This window comes from Macrosteles quadrilineatus, unplaced genomic scaffold, assembly GCF_028750875.1.
Source record: "Macrosteles quadrilineatus isolate MER2022 unplaced genomic scaffold, UCM_ALF_1.0 Scaffold_15__1_contigs__length_3749704, whole genome shotgun sequence".
NCBI classification, from domain to species: Eukaryota; Metazoa; Arthropoda; class Insecta; order Hemiptera; family Cicadellidae; genus Macrosteles; species Macrosteles quadrilineatus.
Window position 1 is genome coordinate 2,489,075 of NW_026542608.1, and position 21,475 is coordinate 2,510,549.

The window sequence follows — 21,475 nt, forward strand, 5'->3', positions numbered from 1 at the left end:
AGAACAGAACCAACTTGTTTAATTGAAACAGCTGTTAAGATTCAATAATTTCATTTCTCATAAGGTTAACATGGGCTTCCAGAAATTCCACGTCAAAAATCGACAAAAACTTGATTTTCAAGGGTTTACTGTTAAATATCTAACTGTCTCATATTCGATGAAATACGTCTAAAACCATCTCATATATGTATAGTATTTGGAAAATAAGTTTCAGGCGGGACAGTGCTATAGTTATTGAGGAGTAGTTGTAATAAAGTGCGTATTTTAGCGTTACCAAGAGAATGACAGATAGACAGACAGACAGACAGACAGACAGACAGACAGAAATTGAGATAAGGTTTGATTCGGTTTCTCTGACCTATGAAATGTAAAAATAACCAAAAAGTTCATTATTCTAAGCAATGTACAGACAAAACTCTAATTTTATTTATATAGATTTTTTTTTTATAGTTCTGTTCAATTTTTAGGGCTACTTTTTTAATTAATAAGCAAAATAATAAAAACCAGAGTATCCTGAAATTCATTTTTTATTTAAACTGATAGGTATTTCGGCACTAAGGCCATGATCACAGTATGAGTGTTATGAAAGTATGTAAACAATTAAAATAAATAAATAGTTAATAACATATGTTTTGAATTCATAGTAAAATTTTGATTAAATGGTTAGGCATATTTTTTAACATGTATATGTGTAAGATTCTTCTCTGATTTGTCTGATTTTTTCATGAATTGGATTTTGTTTTTGTTTTTGCATTATATTGAGAATTTGGTCGCCGTGTTCTTTCTCAAGGAAATCTTCTTACTGGAAATTTGAGGAGAGCCTGCAACTGTTTAGGCCTCTGAGGGTTAAAAGTACCACAACAAAACCTCATGCATGGTGTTAATGTAACTTAAATTTGTATATAGGTTTTCAAAATTATGGTGGAACTGACTGTAGCCTACTATTTAAAAATGATTTTTAAACGTGTAAACCTAAGTTATACATCAAGAATAGTATTCTAGCAACAAACATGATTTTAAGATATTTTCAGAATGAGCAGTCCGAAGATCCTGGTGGTTAATTCTCCCTTAGTTGAACTTCAGTAATCGTCCGTCACACATTAATAACCAAATTCGTTGAATAAATATGAATAGATTTAATACATATTTGGACTCTGAGGACATAAAATCGAAAAATTTAAACTGTTTAGGGTTAAGGGTTTACCGTGCTATCTACGGTAATAGCTTATCCATAGTTATTATTTGCTTGAAATTAATTATTGCATTTGTATGAGCAAATAACTACAGTACACTAACGATAACCAGACAGTAGAATAAAATAACAAACAGTAGTAGAGCTCAAAGGTCTATTTCTAACCTTTATAGCACGGCGGATTCAGATTGGACTGACGAATTTGCTTGATTGAGACGCATAAATAAAACAGGGAGCTTAAATTTCCCGTTCTCCCTGTGAGCTGCCACCCTGACAGCAGTCTACCTGGCTCGCAGTCGTGGCTTACGTCCCCAGGATTAAAACCTTTTCGACCCTTCACTAATTGTCGTGGCTTTCGTTCCCCAGCTTATAGCCATAAACATTCGTGGCTTTCGGGAGCAGCCCAAGCAACACCCCAGTCTTGTTGTGGGGGGGGGAGGGGTAGCAAATGTGAGTGTGACCTTGGAATGAGTCACAGCGGCCCTGTCCTGCACCTGCTTCATGTTTCTCTTGCGTTTGTTATAATTACTGTAAATGTTTAAACAACGATACCGACTAAACCAGCCAAGCGATTTTAAAAATTTAAAAAGTAAAATTCATTAAAAATTATTGTCTTTAAAATGACTACCTGCAATTTTCATTTTTCATTTTGTAACACAATTATTTTACTATAATTTTTTTAACCAGCCAACTTAGTTCAAATTTATCTTCAATGGCGTGAATTGTTATCTTATCCCGTTCACAAATCAGTTTTCAAAATGAAAATCGGATGAAAATTCCACCAATAAACACCAACACAAAATGACTCCAATTTGGTGCTGCGACGTGGTGGCAGAATTTGGAACTAAACCTGGGATGTTTAGCCTTAAGCATAATTCTGATAGCCTCTCTTTGCCACTTCAGAATGCTATCCATATTAATTTTGTTGTTGACCCATAATGCTAAACCAAATTAAATATGAGAGTGAATGCGAGCAAAATATATACTTTTTAAGTTTTTCAAATTACAATAAAAGGACATTTTTGTTAATGCGACAAATCTATTTGTAAAATAGGAAAAAAGCCAATTGGGAGCTCTTTTAAAAATTTTTAATTTTTATTCCAATTATTTTAAGTTTTTCTAGTAATTTACTATGTTTTACACTATCAAACACTTTAGAAAGGTCCATAAATATGCCAATTGTATAATGGGCTTTGCCTACTGATTCAAAAACTAATTCAATAAAAGAAACAGTGCGCTCACAACTGATCTTCCATTCCGGAATCCATGCTGATCATCATCCAAAATATTAAATTTTTCCAAAAACTCTGAAAATTAATCGTAAGTAGGCGGCTTTTTCATACACTTTAGAAATTGAAGGAAGAACAATCATCACTGGGCGATAATTAGATATATTTTCAGGGTATTATTTTAAGAAATTATTTTTGCCTGCTTTAATATGTTAGGAAAAATGCCTAAAACAAACAAAGAATTGATCAGATAACATACAATTTTGCTGATGTAGGTTTTTGCAGCCTTTATTATTGTTACACGAATTTCATCATGTCCACTGGAGTGTTTATTTTTTAAAGATTGAATGATTTTTTTCACCTCCCTTTCAGTGATCGGTTTGAGCTCAAATTTTGGCTTTACAAACAAAATCAGCTTTCACATCAGCCATCACATTCTGATTGTTACAATTTAAATTTAAATCTAAATCTGTAACCATGTTGCTAAAATAGCCATTAAACATATTTGCAATTCTACCACCAGGGTCTAAAATTGTTTCTGAATTTCGTTTTAAAATTATATTTTTTTATGATTTCTTGTCATTTTCCCCAACTTCAGAGTTGATTAAATTCCAGACAGTTTTCTGAATGTTTTGGGAATTTTCAACTTTTTTTTAAATATCTGTGTTTAGCCTTATTTAGTTCTCTTTTATAAGTTGTCTTTTCCTGACGTAAACAATATTTAAACTAATACTTTTTTTACTACGATATTCCTTAGTCAGTTGAATAATATGCTGTTGTTTTATCTTTAATTCCTTAGTTATCCATGTACGTTTTTTATTTCTCTTTGTAACCAATATTTTCTACCCTGTAATTATAGACATCGAACCAAGATTCATTAAAAATTAATTGTGTAAAAAGATTAATGTTTTCAGGTGAAAATCGAAGCAACTCTTTTTTAATTGGCAAATTTGCGGTTTTCATAGAATGTTGGCATTTTACTTTTAATAGCTTTCCATCATGGTCAGATAAGAAAGTAACTGACCTTCTACCTTCAAGTTAGATAATTTAATATTTTTTATCAAAAAGGTATCTATTGCTGTCTCCGATAGATACTTGCCGATAGTTACTTATGACTAACTGTAAGCCGGTAAAAAACCAATAATTATTACAATTAAAATTATCTATTTTCCAAAATTAACTAAACTTTAAGTCAAAGCTAAAACATCAATTCAATCCACAGTCGAGCGTCGATCGGGAATTGTATTGTCATCACGTAAATCGTTGTGTCGTCTGTCTAGTGTCTACACTCTACACTACAGTTCCGCCATTGCTTGCTACACGAACGCACAAGGCAAACGCAGACAAATACTTATTGCGGTCAAGGTTAAGTCGATACCGGCAATGGCGGCAATAGTCGCACATTGAACTTGAACTAGAGCTACAACGCAACCGAAGATATCAACACAAACAATAGAACTCTCTGTGGTATCACTGAATGCGAGAATTGAGAGACGTCTTGGCCGCCATATGCACCAGGGGAATAGTATAGTACTTTGGAACTAGAACTAGGTGATTGAAATTAAATGAAATGAATGAAATGATTGTGGGATTGCCAGTAGCCAATGAGCTGGTTTATTCTTCGAGAGGTACCAACATAACAACATTTTACAGCGTCTAGATTTTCTAGCAGAGTTGCTGAGCCAATGCTATCTTTATTTGGATGTTTTCAGTCCACGACTATTTCGTGTCGTAAAAAGCATGAGCGGTTCCCCGATTCCGTTTACTTATCAGACTTGGATACGATAAATAACTGAGATCGCACGATAATTTTGAGCCGGCATGAACTACGTGGGTTGTCTGATTCGGAATTCAATGGATGATACGAACTACAAAACATTGACCATGGCAACTTCCTTAAAAATATGAGTTTTTACATGGAATAGGTATCAAGAACCGTGAGTAATATTTCAGAACTGGTATACACAGGGTTGTCAGCAGGATCTATAAACGAAATTCACGCATTTTTCCCGGTTTTCCCGGCTAAAAAGTACGGAATTCCCGGCGTCTATTATACTTATAAGAATGGCACAACACAAGTTACACTTATCAGTAAATTAAAAAAAGCAAGCCAAATTGCCCAAGGGACTACGTAAGCCCCGACCGATGAAACGGTGAACACTTCGTGACACAAAATTAATTAGTGACGCACTGATGGTCGGGCGGGTAAGGGGTAGCGCGGTGGGTTATTATGGGTGCCATTTTGATAACATCCACTCATAATACTATATTTGGCTAATAATTTGCTCAGAATTATCAGGAGTTATAAACTCTATTACCTTAAACATTAATTGATCAAGCTAGTACAGTAGGCTAGACTAGTCATTTGATCAGTTTCAAACTCAAATAAAGGCCACTCTTCTTACTTGTGTGTAATAATTGTTTAATAATGCTTATAAAAGGTTAGTATAAGGTTGTATTACAGAGACATACCTCACTGCCACAAAAACTATTCTTTAATGTGAATGAATGAACTGAGTGTTTATTTAGTGTGAAGCCCCGCCCACCGTCTAACGGGACATGGGGTAGGAAAAGAGAAAGTTTGCTCTAAAGAAAGCCTGGTTCACATGCCCTACCTTACCCTTGGCGTCAGTCGCTTGCAGATTTCCATTACACAAACGTTTCTGAGTGTTAATTATTTTAAAACACTGCAAATGTTTGAATTTGACTGTGATGAGGTCTAATAAAGTTTCCTCTAATTTATAAATAGGCTTAGGCCTACAAGTATTAATTTAATCTAAGTCATTTGACAGTTTTTGTATTTATTTTTAAAAGCAATTGCAGTTATACTTTTAAAAAACTACATACATCTTGACCTATAAATACTTTTTGTAAGGAGAGTCTTTTCTCTATAAGAAGTAAAAACGATCGTGGTCAAGGAATGACTGTGTTAAAACAGCACACTGTCAATTTTTACAAAAGTATTTTGACTGAAACCTGGTATTTTTTAAAGAGTTGTAGAATAAGTCGACGTCTGTGGAGTAAAGTATGGCAATAGATAAGTTTTACTTTTAGCCTACAATAAAGATTATGTTTAGGGACTAGAATCTCCAAAAGAGTGCTTTTATAAAACATGCCATAGTTTTATTCAGTAAAAAAAGTGTTTGACTATGTTCCCGATGATACAGGGTGGGGCAGGGAAATATCCCTATTTTTAAGATGGCACTGTGAGTAGTGGTGGTGTGCTGGAGGAATGGGGTTACGCTCAAATGAAGCTTTTGTTTTGGGAATTTCTAAAAATATCACTATCAGTAGTAGATATGGCTTGTTCGAGTGAGCAATGTGCTTTTGCACTCGAGATGTATTTTTTTTAATTAGTCTATTGTTGCTGTGCAGCTACCATTGGCTGTCGGGTTATCGGGTGGCCTGTTGCAAAGCTGTTACAATTTGGTGTGGGTGAATTACTTTCGTGTATGGATGTGGTGGTGTATTGCGAAGGATATTTGGAGCTCAAAGAACCGTCCGGAGTCCTGAAAACATTGACCTTGTCAGAAGATCGATTTGCAGTCTCCTCAAAGTTCTGCTTGCAAGCATGCATCCGCGCTGGCGTTGTCTAATCGTACTGTGCCTCGTATTCTCCATGACGACCTACACCTCCATCTATACAAGAGGGTAGTTGCTCATGAACACAACAGGACTGGCAACAACGAATGCAGGCATGTGAAATCTTAAGTGCGGGACTATCTCATGCTGCTTGGTTTTTGTTTAGTGACGAGGCACACTTCCATATCCCTGGAGCGGGTAAATAAGCAGAATGTGCTCTATTGGAGTGATGCTAAGCCTAGGGTAGTTCAAGGGAAGACCCTAGATGCCTTGAAGGATGCAATTCATCTTGAATTTTGCCTCTTTCCACAACACATGCTTCACAAAGTTACTATGAACTCCAGAACCAGAATACAGCAACGCATTTAAGATTAGGGACACCACTTGCAGGATATGCTGTTTAAAACCAAGTAAAGTTATATTAAAATAAACTCCCAGATGTAACCTTTTAATCTCAATAAAAAGTTTGGTTATAACATTTTTGGTTGTCTTTTAATTTACCTTCAAAATTAGGGATACTTCCCTGCCCCACCCTGTACCAAGAGTATAGGTTCGGCAGAGTGGATTCACTGTGAACCGGCCTGCCTGGCCCTTATGCACGACGTCACTATAACTTCCGTGTAGGGGTGTCAAAAATGGATCGTAACAATCGATGTTTTGAACCTGTCTGTAACTAACCATGTTTTTGCTCCATTGAAACACGAAAGTCGATTGGCTGACATGGTAGTGCATTGTCGCCTCCTGACCAATGAGAACTGTTGTTACATACTTTTATTGTCAACATTCACCATTCGTTATAACATTACAAAATCTACATGGACTAAGGCTTATGATATTTTTCAATAAATGCATTGTGTCATAGTAGCACTTAAAACTTCACTAAACTCTTTAATCAGGTAGATAGTACAGATCAAAATATGGAGCTACTTTTTGGCGCAATATAAAGCAAGCCTAACCATACGACGATGACGATGTTAAAGTTTAATGGTTGAATATTGCAGGGAGGAAACTGAACATTTCGACGTGTTTAGGTTATTTATTTTGAACTAAAAATAAAAATAATACATCTAAATGTCTGACTTATTGATACAGACATTGTTTAGTATAATTAATTTCGTGTTGGCAGGACATTCGCGCGCCGGTTGTCTCATGAGTTGAGTCTGACATCTTGAAATGTAGATTGTGTTGTGCAATGAGCTGAAGCTAAACAATGTCACCGGCACCGTCGCTGTTTTGAACTAGATAGTTTCTATGTTGGCTATGAAAATTGTTAACCGTGATTACAAAACTAATTGTAGCGTAATCAAAAGGTTATTGTAGAAATAATAAAGTGGACTGTATATGGGTTATTAATTTAATTTTGACAACAGAAAATAATGGACTTTTGGTATAAATTTTTAACACTGAACTATAGTTATGTTACCACTTTGACGTTATTAAGGTCTTGAAAGAAGATCTGGTCGAATGTTGGCTCTAGTCGAGAAGATAATATGTTTCATTAATGTCCAAATGTTCTCACAGTAGGTACACAGAATTTAGAGTCAAATTATAAAGGGTTTATTTAATGAACACAAAAGGAAAAGGTAAATGAAATAAGTCAAAATAAAAGGAGAGAGAAATGAATTATGTTACACAAAGAAACGATATTACAAGAGAGAAAAATTGCACTTTTTGAACCAGAATGTTTACCTTGGAATGTTTACATTTTCAAATTTTTATTATTGTATTGTTGTTGACATGTGGGGATTATTTTAATATGCTCATATGGTCAGCTGGCCTTTTACTGAACATACCGGCCTCCATAAAACGATAGTTTTATAACAATGAACACCAAATTGTGTAAAAAACGGAGCACTGAAGAATATTCTGAATATTATTTACAGCTATTTACAGGTCTTTCTAAGTTAGTTTAGTAAGTTAGCTTAGTTTTGAGGGAGAGGGAACACTTTAACAACTGGTCTAGTAAAGTAACCGTGTTGAGTCTTCAGATCAACAACCCTGACTTGTCCATCTGTGCCAGGATGCAACTGTGTGACACGGGCAAGGGGCCAGGACAAAGGAGGCGATGAAGAGTGGATCAAGACTAGATCTCCAACTTTTATGTTTTCTGTCTTATGAGTCCACTTGGATCGTTGCTGGAGTGTATGAAGGTACTCTAGTTGCCAGCGCTTCCAAATCCTTTGGTGGAGAGCTTGTACTAGATGCCATCTTTTGAGCCGAGTTAGTGGAATATCAGCATGGTCTTCTTCTGGAATTGATGCCAGCGGAGATCCTATGAGGAAATGTCCTGGAGTGAGTGCTGAACAGTCATTAGGGTCGTTAGATAATGGTGTCAAAGGACGGGAATTGAGGATTGCCTCTATTTGTGTAGTCAGAGTCATGAATTCTAGGAGAGTAAGAATGTGTTCACCCATGACACGGCGCAGATGGTATTTGACACTTTTCACTGCTGCTTCCCATAGACCACCTTGATGGGGCGAAGCAGGAGGATTGAAATGGAAATTTATTTTCCTGGATGAGGTGAAATGCAATAGTTGTTCTTCAGATTCTTTGGTGCGCAGGATGTTTTTGATTGTTCGACGCAGTGCAGAATCAGCGCCTACGAAGTTCGTGCCACAGTCGGAATATATATCTTTACAGAATCCTCTTCGGGAGATGAATCGTGTGAGTGCAGCGATGAATCCCTCAGTTGTTAAATCTTCTACAACTTCTAAGTGCACTGCCTTTGTCACAAAACAAACAAAAACACAGATGTAGGTTTTGATATGATGCATTCCGCGAAGATTGACAACTTTCATGTCAAAGGGGCCACAATAGTCAACGCCACTGGTAGTGAATGGTCGAGCTGGAGTTACTCTTGCGGTAGGAAGATCTCCCATGAGTGGAGTGATGTTCTTTGGTTTCACTTTGAAACATTTTACACATTTATGAATACGTGTCCGTATGACTCGACGAGCCGAAAGAATTCAATAGTTTTGGCAAAGGATTGCTTGGGTCAGTTGTGGTCCGGAATGTAAGTGAGTAGTGTGGACAAAGTCTATGAGAAGATCAACGATATGGTGCTTCTTTGGAAGTACTATTGGGTGTTTGACGTCGAATTTCAGCGATAGCTTCTTAAGCCGGCCTCCCACACGAATTATGCCGGAAGCATCCAGAAAAGGGTCTAAACGTTGAAGATTAGAGGTACTGGGTTTGTTTTTGTGAAGTAGAGTCAATTCATTCGTAAAACATGTAGCTTGTACACACTTGATGATCGTACGCTCTGAGTTCTTAAGTTCAGAGACGGTGAGATGCCCATGTTTTCGGTCAGAGCTACGTGCATTGTGGATAAACCGCAAGACATAGCTTGTTACTCTAAGTAGTTTGGACCACGATGAGTACTTGGAGAGAAGATCCCATTCTGGAGGTTGGGTTGAAACTAGGACATTTAGAGGAGTTGTTTTACATTCTTGAGTGTCTTGCAAGTTGATGGGAACGAAGCGATTAGATGGCCAATGATCATCTGAAAGAGTTAACCATGGAGGGCCATTCCACCATAGAGGATGATCAATGAGTTGAGTGGGAAGCAAACCACGTGACGCACAATCAGCGGGGTTGTCCGTTGAGGGAACGTAGCGCCAGGAGTGAAAGGGGATTAATTCTTTGAAATTAGAGTTGGATTCAAACTTTCGTTCAATTGATTGAAGTCTATGTTCAGCAGTAGATTTTGAAGTGCCCAGAGGTTGATGTTGGTCCTTGAAAGGGAGTCGAACCACATATGTTCCATCTGGAGAGCGGGAGTGAGTTGATTTGAAGTGATCTTCAGCGATGCGATCGTCTTCAGAGATAAGATTGCACTGCGGTACCTCTTCTTGTTGCCAAAAGCGAAGTAGAGTATTATGTAGCTCGTCCGTAGTGGAGAGTAGAGATGAATGGCATGAGGTGGGAGAAGAGTTAGACAAAGTTGGTGCATTGCCCATTAACACAAATCCCAATCGTGTTCCAATAACGAATGGAAGGTTTGAGCCCAATGGGTAGGATTGATGAGTAAGAAGTTCTGGAAACAAAGCACCTCCTATGAGAATGTCAATATTCTGAGGAATATGAAAGGTCGGATCTGCGAGGACAAAAGGTTTTACCAGTTCGTAAACCTCAAAAGAAAGTTGAGTACGAGGCAAAGGAGCGGAAATTCTATCTAGAATATGGAAAGGTTGATTTGAAGCAATTACTTCACTGCCTAGTGTGGATAGTTCTAGAAGTGCATGTCCCTTTGTCGAGGATTGCGATGCAGAGATTCCCACGATTGTGTGAGTAGAGTGTTGACGAGAGACGTTTAATAGCTGTGCTGCCCTCTCTGTCATGAAGTTGAGTTGACTTCCACTGTCGAGCAGACATCGAAAGACATGAGAGATTCCATTAGTAGCGGTAATTTTAATGAGAGCGGTGCCTAGAAGTACCGTAGTTGCAGGCTGAGAAATCGAGAGCGACATTTCTGGTTGAGCAGAAGCGACTACAGAAGGTGTAGCAGTTGAAGGTTTTGAGGGTTTGGCTATAGGAGGAGGCTGCACCGACTTTACATTTTCAAAATGTAACAAGGTGTGGTGTTTTTGTTTACATTTAAGACATGTGCCTGTTGAGCGACAATCTTTGAGTGTGTGATTGCCAAGACATGAAATACATTTATTTTGCTCCTTAACAAGTTTGTAACGCTCGTTTGGAGATTTCTTAGCAAAAACCTTACACATGTAGATTTTGTGATCGGTTTGTTGACAGGCAAAGCATGATGGAAATGTCTTTACAGAAGTGGAGTGATCATCTGAGCTTACAAGTGCAGTATAGCGGGTGCTTGGTTTGGAGTAATTTTTACTAGATGTGAGGGCAGGCTTTGAATTAGCCTTGTGACAAAAAGTTGAAGAGTGTAGGTTAGCATCTTCATTGTTTGAGCATTCTTCATTGAGAAATTTAATGATTTTGTCCACAGATGGTAACGAATGAGTTTCACATGATTTGAATGAGCGGTAATGTTCAAGTTTTTGCCGTAAATTTCTATCAAGTCTACGGAGCAAATGAGCTGACAGCAAAGGATTGTCATTGGTAGTGATGTCACTTTCTAAAGCAATAAGTGATTGTGTATGTTCCAGGAAATGATTTAGAAATTCACGTATTGATTTTGTATTTTCAGATGTGGCAATAGGAAGATCCAATATGGCATTTAAATGTAAAGAAGTTAAGCGTCGGTGATTGTGGTATCGATCACGCAACAAATTGTATGCGATTTCGTAGTTAGATGCACTGATGTTTAAGTTTTTAATTAAATTTAGAGGTTCTTCAGTTAGACAGCTTAGTAGGTATTGAAATTTTGATACTGGAGACAGAGATGTGTTGAGGTGTACAGCGCTATCAAAAAGATTGATGAAATTAATCCACTCGGCTGACTTTCCCGAGAAGGTTTTCAAGTCAAGTAGCGGTAGGCGGACAGGTTGCATGAAAGCAGTACAGTTGGAATCATTCACCATTTCTTGAGGGGGAGATTGAGGTTCGTCAACAGGGATTAGTGACTCTATAATACTACAAAGATGGATACATAGTTCACCAACAGTGTTTTCATCATCATTTAGAATAATGCCATCGAGTTCTTCGTCAGAACAATGTTCTAAAACGCGCCTGAAATTTAGTTCAAAGTCGTCTCGCTTTTTCCTGATTTCATCTAAATAGTTATGAAGTGATTTTATTTGCACAGAGGATAGGTTGTTTGCTTTAGCACTTTCATTAATAGAATCTATATTTTCTTGAATTTTTCCAAGCCTAACTTTGAATTGTTTGGTTAGTCTTTTATAGGTACAAACCTTAATCGGGGCTAGGTTCACAGGAGCCATCATTGAACACAAATACAGTCAAAATACACAAGACACCAAAGTTATTTCACTTCGTTACATAAAACAAAATGAATTAGGCTAGTTCAGTTAAACAGTCTGTGGGCCTAAACTCGGAACCAATCAACAAAAAATATAAACACTGAAGGATTGGTATAATGTTTACAAAATGACTATAATGTCACAGAGTCTTTCAGTCATTGGAGTAGGCCTATTAGGCTAATGTGATCGAGAGAGTGAGAGAGATAGAGGTAGAGTACAGAGAGAAAGTACACAATATGCGGGAACGACAATATTGAGAGTTTATGAGGTTATGTCCGTCTTTAAATCTTCACCAAAAGTCCACATAATTAGTTCAATCAATTGGTTAATCAACAATCCGACGCGAACGGACCAAAGATGTAGCGTAATCAAAAGGTTATTGTAGAAATAATAAAGTGGACTGTATATGGGTTATTAATTTAATTTTGACAACAGAAAATAATGGACTTTTGGTATAAATTTTTAACACTGAACTATAGTTATGTTACCACTTTGACGTTATTAAGGTCTTGAAAGAAGATCTGGTCGAATGTTGGCTCTAGTCGAGAAGATAATATGTTTCATTGATGTCCAAATGTTCTCACAGTAGGTACACAGAATTTAGAGTCAAATTAAAAAGGGTTTATTTAATGAACACAAAAGGAAAAGGTAAATGAAATAAGTCAAAATAAAAGGAGAGAGAAATGAATTATGTTACACAAAGAAACGATATTACAGGAGAGAAAAATTGCACTTTTTGAACCAGAATGTTTACCTTGGAATGTTTACATTTTCAAATTTTTATTATTGTATTGTTGTTGACATGTGGGGATTATTTTAATATGCTCATATGGTCAGCTGGCCTTTTACTGAACACTAATCGTGATTACAAAATTAATACTGTAGCTATAAAGTTAATAAATGTTAAAAAAATATTTATCCCTGTCGGGTGTCCGGTGTTATCGGAATCGACTTTTGACAATCGAGTCTTGGTACCGAACTGATACCAATGTCCAAGTGGTAACCAATGGATGGTGGTATCGATGACGATAATCGATACATCCCTTTTTAGAATCGAATTGAAATTTCAATACATCGCACCCGCTGCACACCACTACCCATCACTATCACCATCACCCAGTGTCAGCTGTCGCTGTCAGTGAAATGGATGACGCAAGCGATGCCTAGGTTGCTGATTATTATTAGGCCTAGTATGTCAATATTGAAAGGGGTTAAGGGATTAAATAAAACTCAAACATTTTCCTTTCTTATTATTTACTTGTCAAACATCAACGAAATCGGCTTAACCTCTACTACTCGACTCGAGTTGCGAGTATATTTAACTAAGTGCTTCCAGCGACCGGCGACGTCGGCTTCCCGCGTAGGCCTATTCATGGTGGTAGGTAGTGTACATCCAACTTACCTTCTGCTTCTTCCGAACCATCGCCACTCGCCAGTAAACCGTAAATTTTGGTTTACTATCAAATCAATCAAGAAAGTATTGCAAAACGGTTTATAACTGTTAAAATTACTTGAAAAAAAAACTGTATTAACGATATCAATTAAATTCACGGAATAATACGATTTTCACGCATATTTCCCGGTTTTTTCACGGCTGTTAAAATTCAAGCATAATTCCTGATTTTCCCGGAATTCCCGGCCGCTGACAACCCTGTATACAGTAGAATCGAGAAATTCTGTTATCAGCCTATCCCTCTTTAAAATAAAATTAATATTCGACTAGGATGATTTCAAACCATGCCTTGAGTTTTGAGACTGAGTTTGGCTTTGTTCCAGCTATGCGTAGATCGACATTGCTGCTACCCTGCTACACGCTTCACCTTATTATAGAGCTGACAGCGAGTCAGCGTATTCTGATGGCGGACCCGAGATTTGATTCTCGAATCTGGTTAATTTATAATCTGAATCTTCCGTAAATATAAATTCACTATAAAGTTTGTCAGATAAATTGGCTCAAAATTATTAGAACTATATAATTCCTCGTTAATAAACGAACATAATGATAATAGTTTAAATTCATTGAAAATCCCTGAATCATACCATTTTCCCGCAAATTTCCCGGTTTTTTCACAGCGGTTAAAATTCACGCATAGTTCCTGATTTTCCCGGAATTCCCGGTCGCTGACAACCCTGAGGGATGAAAGGGATTGAACTTTGAGTTTGGGACGGGACAGGATTTTTTTCTACAGGCAAAAAGGCTTTTTTTAAATTTTGCTTGAGTATACATTGCATACATTAAAAATGACGAACAAAAAATCAATTTTTTCCTTTGCGGCACTGATTTACAAAAACCAACATTTGGTAAAAATAAACAGATAATGCAAAAACCTTTGATTTAAAAATTCATTGTACTTTAAAAAACTGCTGAATGATTCTGACAATTCACCTTTTCTGTATGTACTAACACATGTAAAGAATGTTATACGCAAATAAAATATGTCTATGTCTATGTCTGTGTAGAGTTTTAAGGCCCGAGTTCGCGACGCCGTTGTGGACATGTCTCACAGTCACGGCGCCATTGTCAACATGTCCCGCATTTGCGGTGCTATCGTGAACTTGTCTCGCGGTCAAGGCGCCATTGTCAACATGAATTGCGGTCCTGGCGCTAAAGTGAACATGTCTGACATTCACGGTGCCATTATCAGCATGATTTGTGGTCACGGTGTCTTCGTCAACATGTCCTGTGGTCACGGCACCATTGTCAACATGTCCAGCATTCGCGGCGTCATTGTAAACTTGTGCTGCGGTCACAGAGCCATCATCAGCAATTCAACATGTCCCGCATTGGCGTTACCTTCGTGAACTTGTCCAGCAGTCACGGTGCCATCGTCAACATGACTCGTGTTCGCAGCGCCATCGTGAACTTGTCCCGCGATCAAGGCCCCATGGTCAGTTCATGACACGGGGTCACAGCGTCTTCGTCGACATGTCCTGCGTTCACGGCACAATCTCGTGGTCCGGTCAGGGTGCCATCGTCGAAATGACTCGTGGTTACGGCACCATTGTCAATATGTCCCTCGTTCGCGGCGCAATCTTAAACATCTCCCGTAATTACAGAGTCATCGTCATTACCTCCTGGGTTCGCTGCATTAAAGTGAGCTTCTCTCGCAACCACAGAGGCATAATCATCGTCAGTCGCCATGCGACGATATCCCCGCACTTGCGAAAATGGCATCATCGTTACTCGTGACGCGGCAAAATAGCCGACGATCACATCAAATCCCGTCCCAATAAAACCCTGATTTAAATGTAATCCCGTACCAATGATTGGGAGTATTTTTTTTCCTGAAAATTTCATGAAATTTTGGGACCCGTGAATCTATAATTTTTTACCACAATAATACATAACTTACGTAGGAGTAGTCGATTCTTCATTTGTGACTTCTTTTCGTAAACTTTCTTTTTTTGCTTTCTCTTTCTTCTCCAGCTCAGCAAGAGCAGCGTCCATTTTAGAGATCATCTTGTTAACAGTCTTGGACAGTCTCTTAGCAGCCTTGGACTCCTTCACCTCTAAACCTTCATCAGACTGTTTCGCCAACTCTGATACCTCCTTCAAATTCTGTACATCCTACAAAAGTTTTTAAATCATTGCATCACTTATTTGATTAACAAATTAATGGAACTTATTTCACCACTAATAGCCTAATACATTTATTGACAGAGTAGGCCAACATAGATTGTTTGGTTATTTAGGAAATGATGATGCATATTGATTTCACTGTAACTCCACATCAGGAATTCCACATTATAAATACTAGCTGTTATCCACGGGCTTCACCCTTTTTGACTTCATAAGTATTAATAAAACTATTGATTGGTTTTGTTTAAAGGAAAGGCTCTAGGCCAGGATTTTAAATGGTAGAAAAAGGAGGATAGCAGCTAGCTTACCTTGAAAGTGTGGGTAGGCCATAGAACAAGTAGAAAAATATTTTGCACACAATATTTCGTCCCCTAAGGGACTTTGTCAAGTGTAGAGAGAGTTTATAAATTACAAGATGGCTGCTGTCATGGCTGATGGCTGTTGTCAACTATGCAGGGTTGCCACATCTCATTAGTCTATTTACAACTATGTACACAATTTTATATATACACACACATAATATTTTATATACAAACTAGGCCTAGTTTGCCTAGTTGACAACTCAGCCATCAGCCATGACAGCAGCCATCTTGTAATTTATAAACTCTCTCTACACTTGACAAAGTCCCTTGGGGGACGAAATATTGTGTGCAAAATATTTGTCTACTTGTTCTATGGCCTACCCACACTTTCAAGGTAAGCTAGCTGCTATCCTCCTTTTTCTACCATTTAAAAACTATTGATTGGTTAAGTTAAGCTGAAATAAACAAAACAGAGTACAGTATTACAAACAAATAATCACACCTGATTAATAAGGCGATAAATTGAAAGAATAACATACAAATAAGTATAGCTGAGGCATTTTTAACATTAGGTATATTTAAAGTTCCGTTTAGAAAAGAATTAAGACCTTGAAGGGCAATTTATGAAATAATGGATAGTTTTGCGCAAGGTTTCAACAAACATTTCAAGTATATGTTTTGTAGGGGGGTGACTTGCAGTTTTCTCAAAAGTTTATGGGTACTTAGGGATTTATATATTCAGTAGAGTCCCGTTAGTCCGAAATGGTTGGGACCGGGCCCATTTCGGATTACCGAATATTTCGGATTAAACGTTTTTTTGTTTTTTTTTATTTTTTGAATTTTTTTTGTCTCATTCTTACTACTTTTTTTTCGGACGCAGGCACGAGCCCGGGATTGTTTTTCACATTACTTAAGGCTAGACCTATTGAATGCAGCATTATCACTTAGTAAAATCCATTTGTGATTTGGCGGACGAAAATGTAAAATGTTACGGTAATAACAAAAATGGTGAAATAATAATTTACTAAAATACTCTACAAAAAAGTCTATCTCGCCCAGCCGCTACAGAATACTTTGACGAGGTACAGCTAACTGTGTCAAAAGTTTAATAAAAAAATTCAAAAACTTTCCAAAAAACTTCAAAAAATTTTGAAAAAAATTGTAAAAATTTCAAAAAAAAATTTCAAAAAATTTAAAAAATAAAATTCAAAAAATTTTCAGACCTATTGAAATTGAAATTAATTAAAAAATATATTTTTTGGTTTCGGATTAAGCGGACTTTCGGATTACCGAAGTTCGGATTATCGGGACTCCACTGTATAAATATTCCAGTGAGGAAATATTACTTCAGAAACACTTGTAATAAGTACAACTTTTTCCATTCCAGCAATCGTGATATACCTTTGCACAAACTGTGGCTACATCTCTCAATTTGTACCGCCATTCGATTTGTTGATTGATGTACTTGTAACTACTATACTTTTATCACTATTTTCAGTACCAGTATCTCTGAATATTTTTCAGGCAAATAAAACATTTTAATTAATCAACCATTGTTTATCATTAGCTCTAGCTGTAAAAACACTGATTCATTTTTAGAATATGATTTCAATACTTTATGCAAATAAACAAGCTTAAAAGGCAATTGATACTCAGTTAATAGTAAAAAATACATACCTCTTGGTAATCTTTCATTTCTTCCTTTAAGTCGTCAAGCTCTTCTTTTTCTATTATCATCTTCTTTTTTCCCTTACCTACAGCATCTAAAGCATCTTCTAAAGTTTCACCGATATCTTTAGCAGATAAATCCTGAAACAAAAAGGAATAATAATATTTTATGTTAGTTTAACTTTATGTAACTGTTCAGTCAAGTTGCCTTTGTTTTTGTATTAATTTTATATGTCTTTGTTTTTAACAGTCCGTCTGTAATTCCCATCACATTACCATATGTCAATTTTCATTGTTGCATTCATTCGTTGCGAATCACCTCTCATATCAACACGTACACATTATTTCTCTCATAAATTATACTCTTTATACCAAAACCTCGACTTTTTCCTCTTTTTAGTATAATTACACCGCACAGTAACTTTTTGCATATAATTTACCACATATAACCTAATTTATCAGATAAAAATTCACCATTAAAAAATAAAATTTATGTTGTTGGTGATGTTTAAACCCAATACTCTACATGAATGAATGTATATCTTTATAAATGTATACGTATGAATATGTCTTCTTTATTATGAATGCAAGAAAATGAAATAATTGCTGGTTTAAAATCCTAATTGAATTAAAATTCATTATATTCTGTAGGTGTACATTATGGCAACTTGTGCTTGTGCAGTGCTATAATTATGTACAGATGACGAAAGAACAAAACTTGAATCGTACCGGACCTCAAATTTTCTATGCGACAGCAAACTAATAAAATAGCCTATGATTCTATTATGTTTTTACGTTATAATAGTTACATATGGAGGGATGATGTTAGAATGATTTTGGAGATGAAAAGCCAACATTAAAGAATCAAATTATTATTTTTACTAGTCAGGTTCTGTTTAATATGCGTACTGAGCTAAAATGTCTATCCTGTCAATTTATAAAGTTAATGACATTTCAAAGAAGCAAATTTTAGCTTTGTTACAATTATGGACACAAGTGTTGATAATCAATCTTAAGCCTCTTGTGTCCATATGTGATCCTCGGTAGGTACTAGAATATTCAACTACACACATTTTCTTTCAGGGGTTGACTATACATTTGAATTTAGAGGAATAGGCCTACCGAAACGTCAAAACACATAGTCTATACAAAAAAAGTGGGGTATTTAATTTATAGTGATGGATTTAAAATTCAGAATTCGACCCAATTTAACAACTATAACAACAATTATCTGTAGTAGAAAGCGAATGAAGGAGTGGTGAAGGATGTAGAGTAAGGTTTGTAGCTAGGGGTTTAGTTTCAGTAGGCCCACTTCACTTAAAAATAAACCTCTGGAAAGAACTAAATAGCTAAAATGTCTTATATAAATATATAATCTATATATATATATATATATATAATAAAATATATAATATATATATACAAGAACAACATCAACAACAAGAACTAAAACATTTATCTCTCGTAACTCTCGTGAAATGCCACTGGCGTAAAAAAAACAAAAACATAAAAAATCATAGTATATATATGTATATATATATATATATATAAACTAAATTATATAAATGATTCATACCTTTTCTTCTTTCGGTTTATCTGCTAGTACTGTTGCTTTGTCAGCCAAAATTGGTGCTTTGTCAACCAAAACTTCTACTTTTTCAGCCACCTTCAATAAAAATAGAACACTACAAAATCCTGATTGCTTATTTGTATGATATAAAAATTGTTAAATAGGTACTTCAACAAGTTAAATTACCTAACATAAATATATGAGGGAAATTATCAAATATTGTAATATTGTGTATCACAATAATTAACCAGCTCTAAAATCAAGGTTCCCACACAATAAATATGTAGAGTAGTAATTTTTACTCGGTAAAGGGAGGAGGTTATCCACCTCTGAAAACGTTCTGTAGTTTTAAACCCAGAATACGTTGAAAAAGTCCAATTTAATAATAATAACATAATAAATATAAGAATTAAAATGTCAAGATTTTGCAGTATGATTAACAACTGCCTTCAATCATAATAGTGAAGATTAGGGATGGACGGGTCCCGAAATTTCGGGAAATTTTCGGGGAAAAAATATTCCCGATTTTCGGGACAGGATAACATTTGATTCGGGAATTTTTCAGGACGGGATTTGGTCCAATCGTCGGCGATTTTGCTGCTCCGCGAATGAAGATAACGCAACGATCGCGATAGATGTTCCGCGAACGCAGGTGGGGAAGTCATACCGACGATCGTGCCATGACCGCGGAGTCATACCGACGATCATGCCGTGATCGCGAGTCATACCGACGATCAAAATGTGACCGCAGAGTCATACCGATGATCGTGCCGTGACTGCGAGTCATACCGACGATCACCCCGTGACCACGGAGTCATACCAATGATCGTGCCGTGACTGTGAGTCATACCGACGATCACCCCGTGACCACGGAGTCATACCAATGATGGTGCCGTAACCGCAGAGTCATACCGACGATCGCGGAGTCATACTGAGATCGCGCCGTGACCACGGAGTCATACCGACGATCATGCCGTGATTGCGAGTCATACCAGTGATTGTGCCGTAACTGCGGACTCATACCGACGATCGCGCCGGGACCGTGGAGTCATTCCGACGATCACGCCGTTATCGTGAGTCAGACCGACAATCACGCCGTGACCGCGGAGTCATTCCGACGATCACGCCGTGACCGCGGAGTCATACCGACAATCACGGTGTTACCGTGAGTCATACCGACGATCACCCCGGTTTTTACAGGGTGTCTAGTTTATTTCCATTATAAAATTCAAGACTAATTTCAGACTTTTCAAGACTAATTCCAGATTTTTCAAGACTAGTTTTTTCAACAATTAGTGGGTATTGATAAAAAAATGTATCGATTCTCGATTCTTGATACCGATACCAATTTTTATGGCTTAACCAAATTTTCTAAATAATACTACACCATCCCCAGTCTTTTTCATAAAGTAGTATTATGATAATGTGGAGTTTTCAAGTAAAGAAATAATGCAGCAATAAAAAATTCTAACTAGCAAATTTGGTTGTTTTTTATCATGAAATCTTCCGCGTACCGTACGTTTAGACATCATCATTGACTGCAGCGGTTACAGAAACGTGATCATCGTCGTCCGCGATATGGGCAAAATCATGAAAATTTCCAGCGGCTGTTTAGACATCACCGTCATCTCCAGCGGTCACGGAAACGTCATCGTCGACGTTCGCAATCACGGCAAAATCATGAACATTCCCCACGGCCGTGTAGACATCATCGTCGTCTCCTGCGGTCATGGAAACGTCATCGTCGTCCTCCGCAATCGTGGCAAAATCATGAGAACATTTCCCTTGCCCGTGTTAACATCAACGTCATCTCCCGCGGTCACGGAAACGTCATCGTCATCTCCTGCGGTCACGGAAACGTCATCGTCGTCTCCCGCGGCCACGGAAACGTCATCGTCGTCTCCTGCTGTCATAGAAACGTCATCGTCGTCTCTCGTGGTCACGGAAACGTTATCGTCTTCTCCCGCGGTTTCGGAAACGTCTTCGTCGTCGTCCACAATCGCGGCAAAATCGTGAACATTTCCCGAGGCCGTGTAGACATCATCATCATTGGCTTTCGCGGTTATCAATCAATCAATCAATCAAATATTCTTTATTCACAAAGTTTAGACAATATGTCTTGAATAGTGTCATTAAACTAACATAAACAAAAATTATAAACTAAATAATTAAAATCATTCACAAAGGATTTATATAGTAAAACTAAAAATGAGTGCTATAACTGTAAAAAATCACAAAATCTTAGAAGGTTACGTCAGAGTAAACGGTAGTATCTGGAATTCAAATGGTCGTTTCAAGATTACAATTTAAAAATTCTTTGATGGAATAAAATGGGTTTCTTATCAACAAGTCTTTTAGTAGGCTTTTGAATCTGTTTGTGTATTATTTTCTTTTTTAAGTGAAATCGGTAATTTTTGAAGAAATTTTAAGCCTGCATATGAAGGTTTTTTGGTATAGA

At 37.0% G+C, this 21,475-nt stretch overlaps 1 protein-coding gene across 2 annotated transcripts in view; it reads right to left on the minus strand.

Annotated features, from left to right (window-relative positions):
* Positions 1–21,475, minus strand: part of LOC129005055 (mitochondrial proton/calcium exchanger protein-like) — an 87,983-nt gene that overhangs the window by 12,402 nt on the left and 54,106 nt on the right. For both annotated transcript variants that reach the window (XM_054433833.1, XM_054433832.1), the window contains 3 exons: positions 19,024–19,113; positions 17,457–17,588; positions 15,251–15,465 (listed from right to left, as the gene is read on the minus strand). In XM_054433833.1, the coding sequence (XP_054289808.1) occupies positions 15,251–15,465; positions 17,457–17,588; positions 19,024–19,113 (437 nt within the window). The remainder of the gene's footprint in view (positions 1–15,250; positions 15,466–17,456; positions 17,589–19,023; positions 19,114–21,475) is intronic.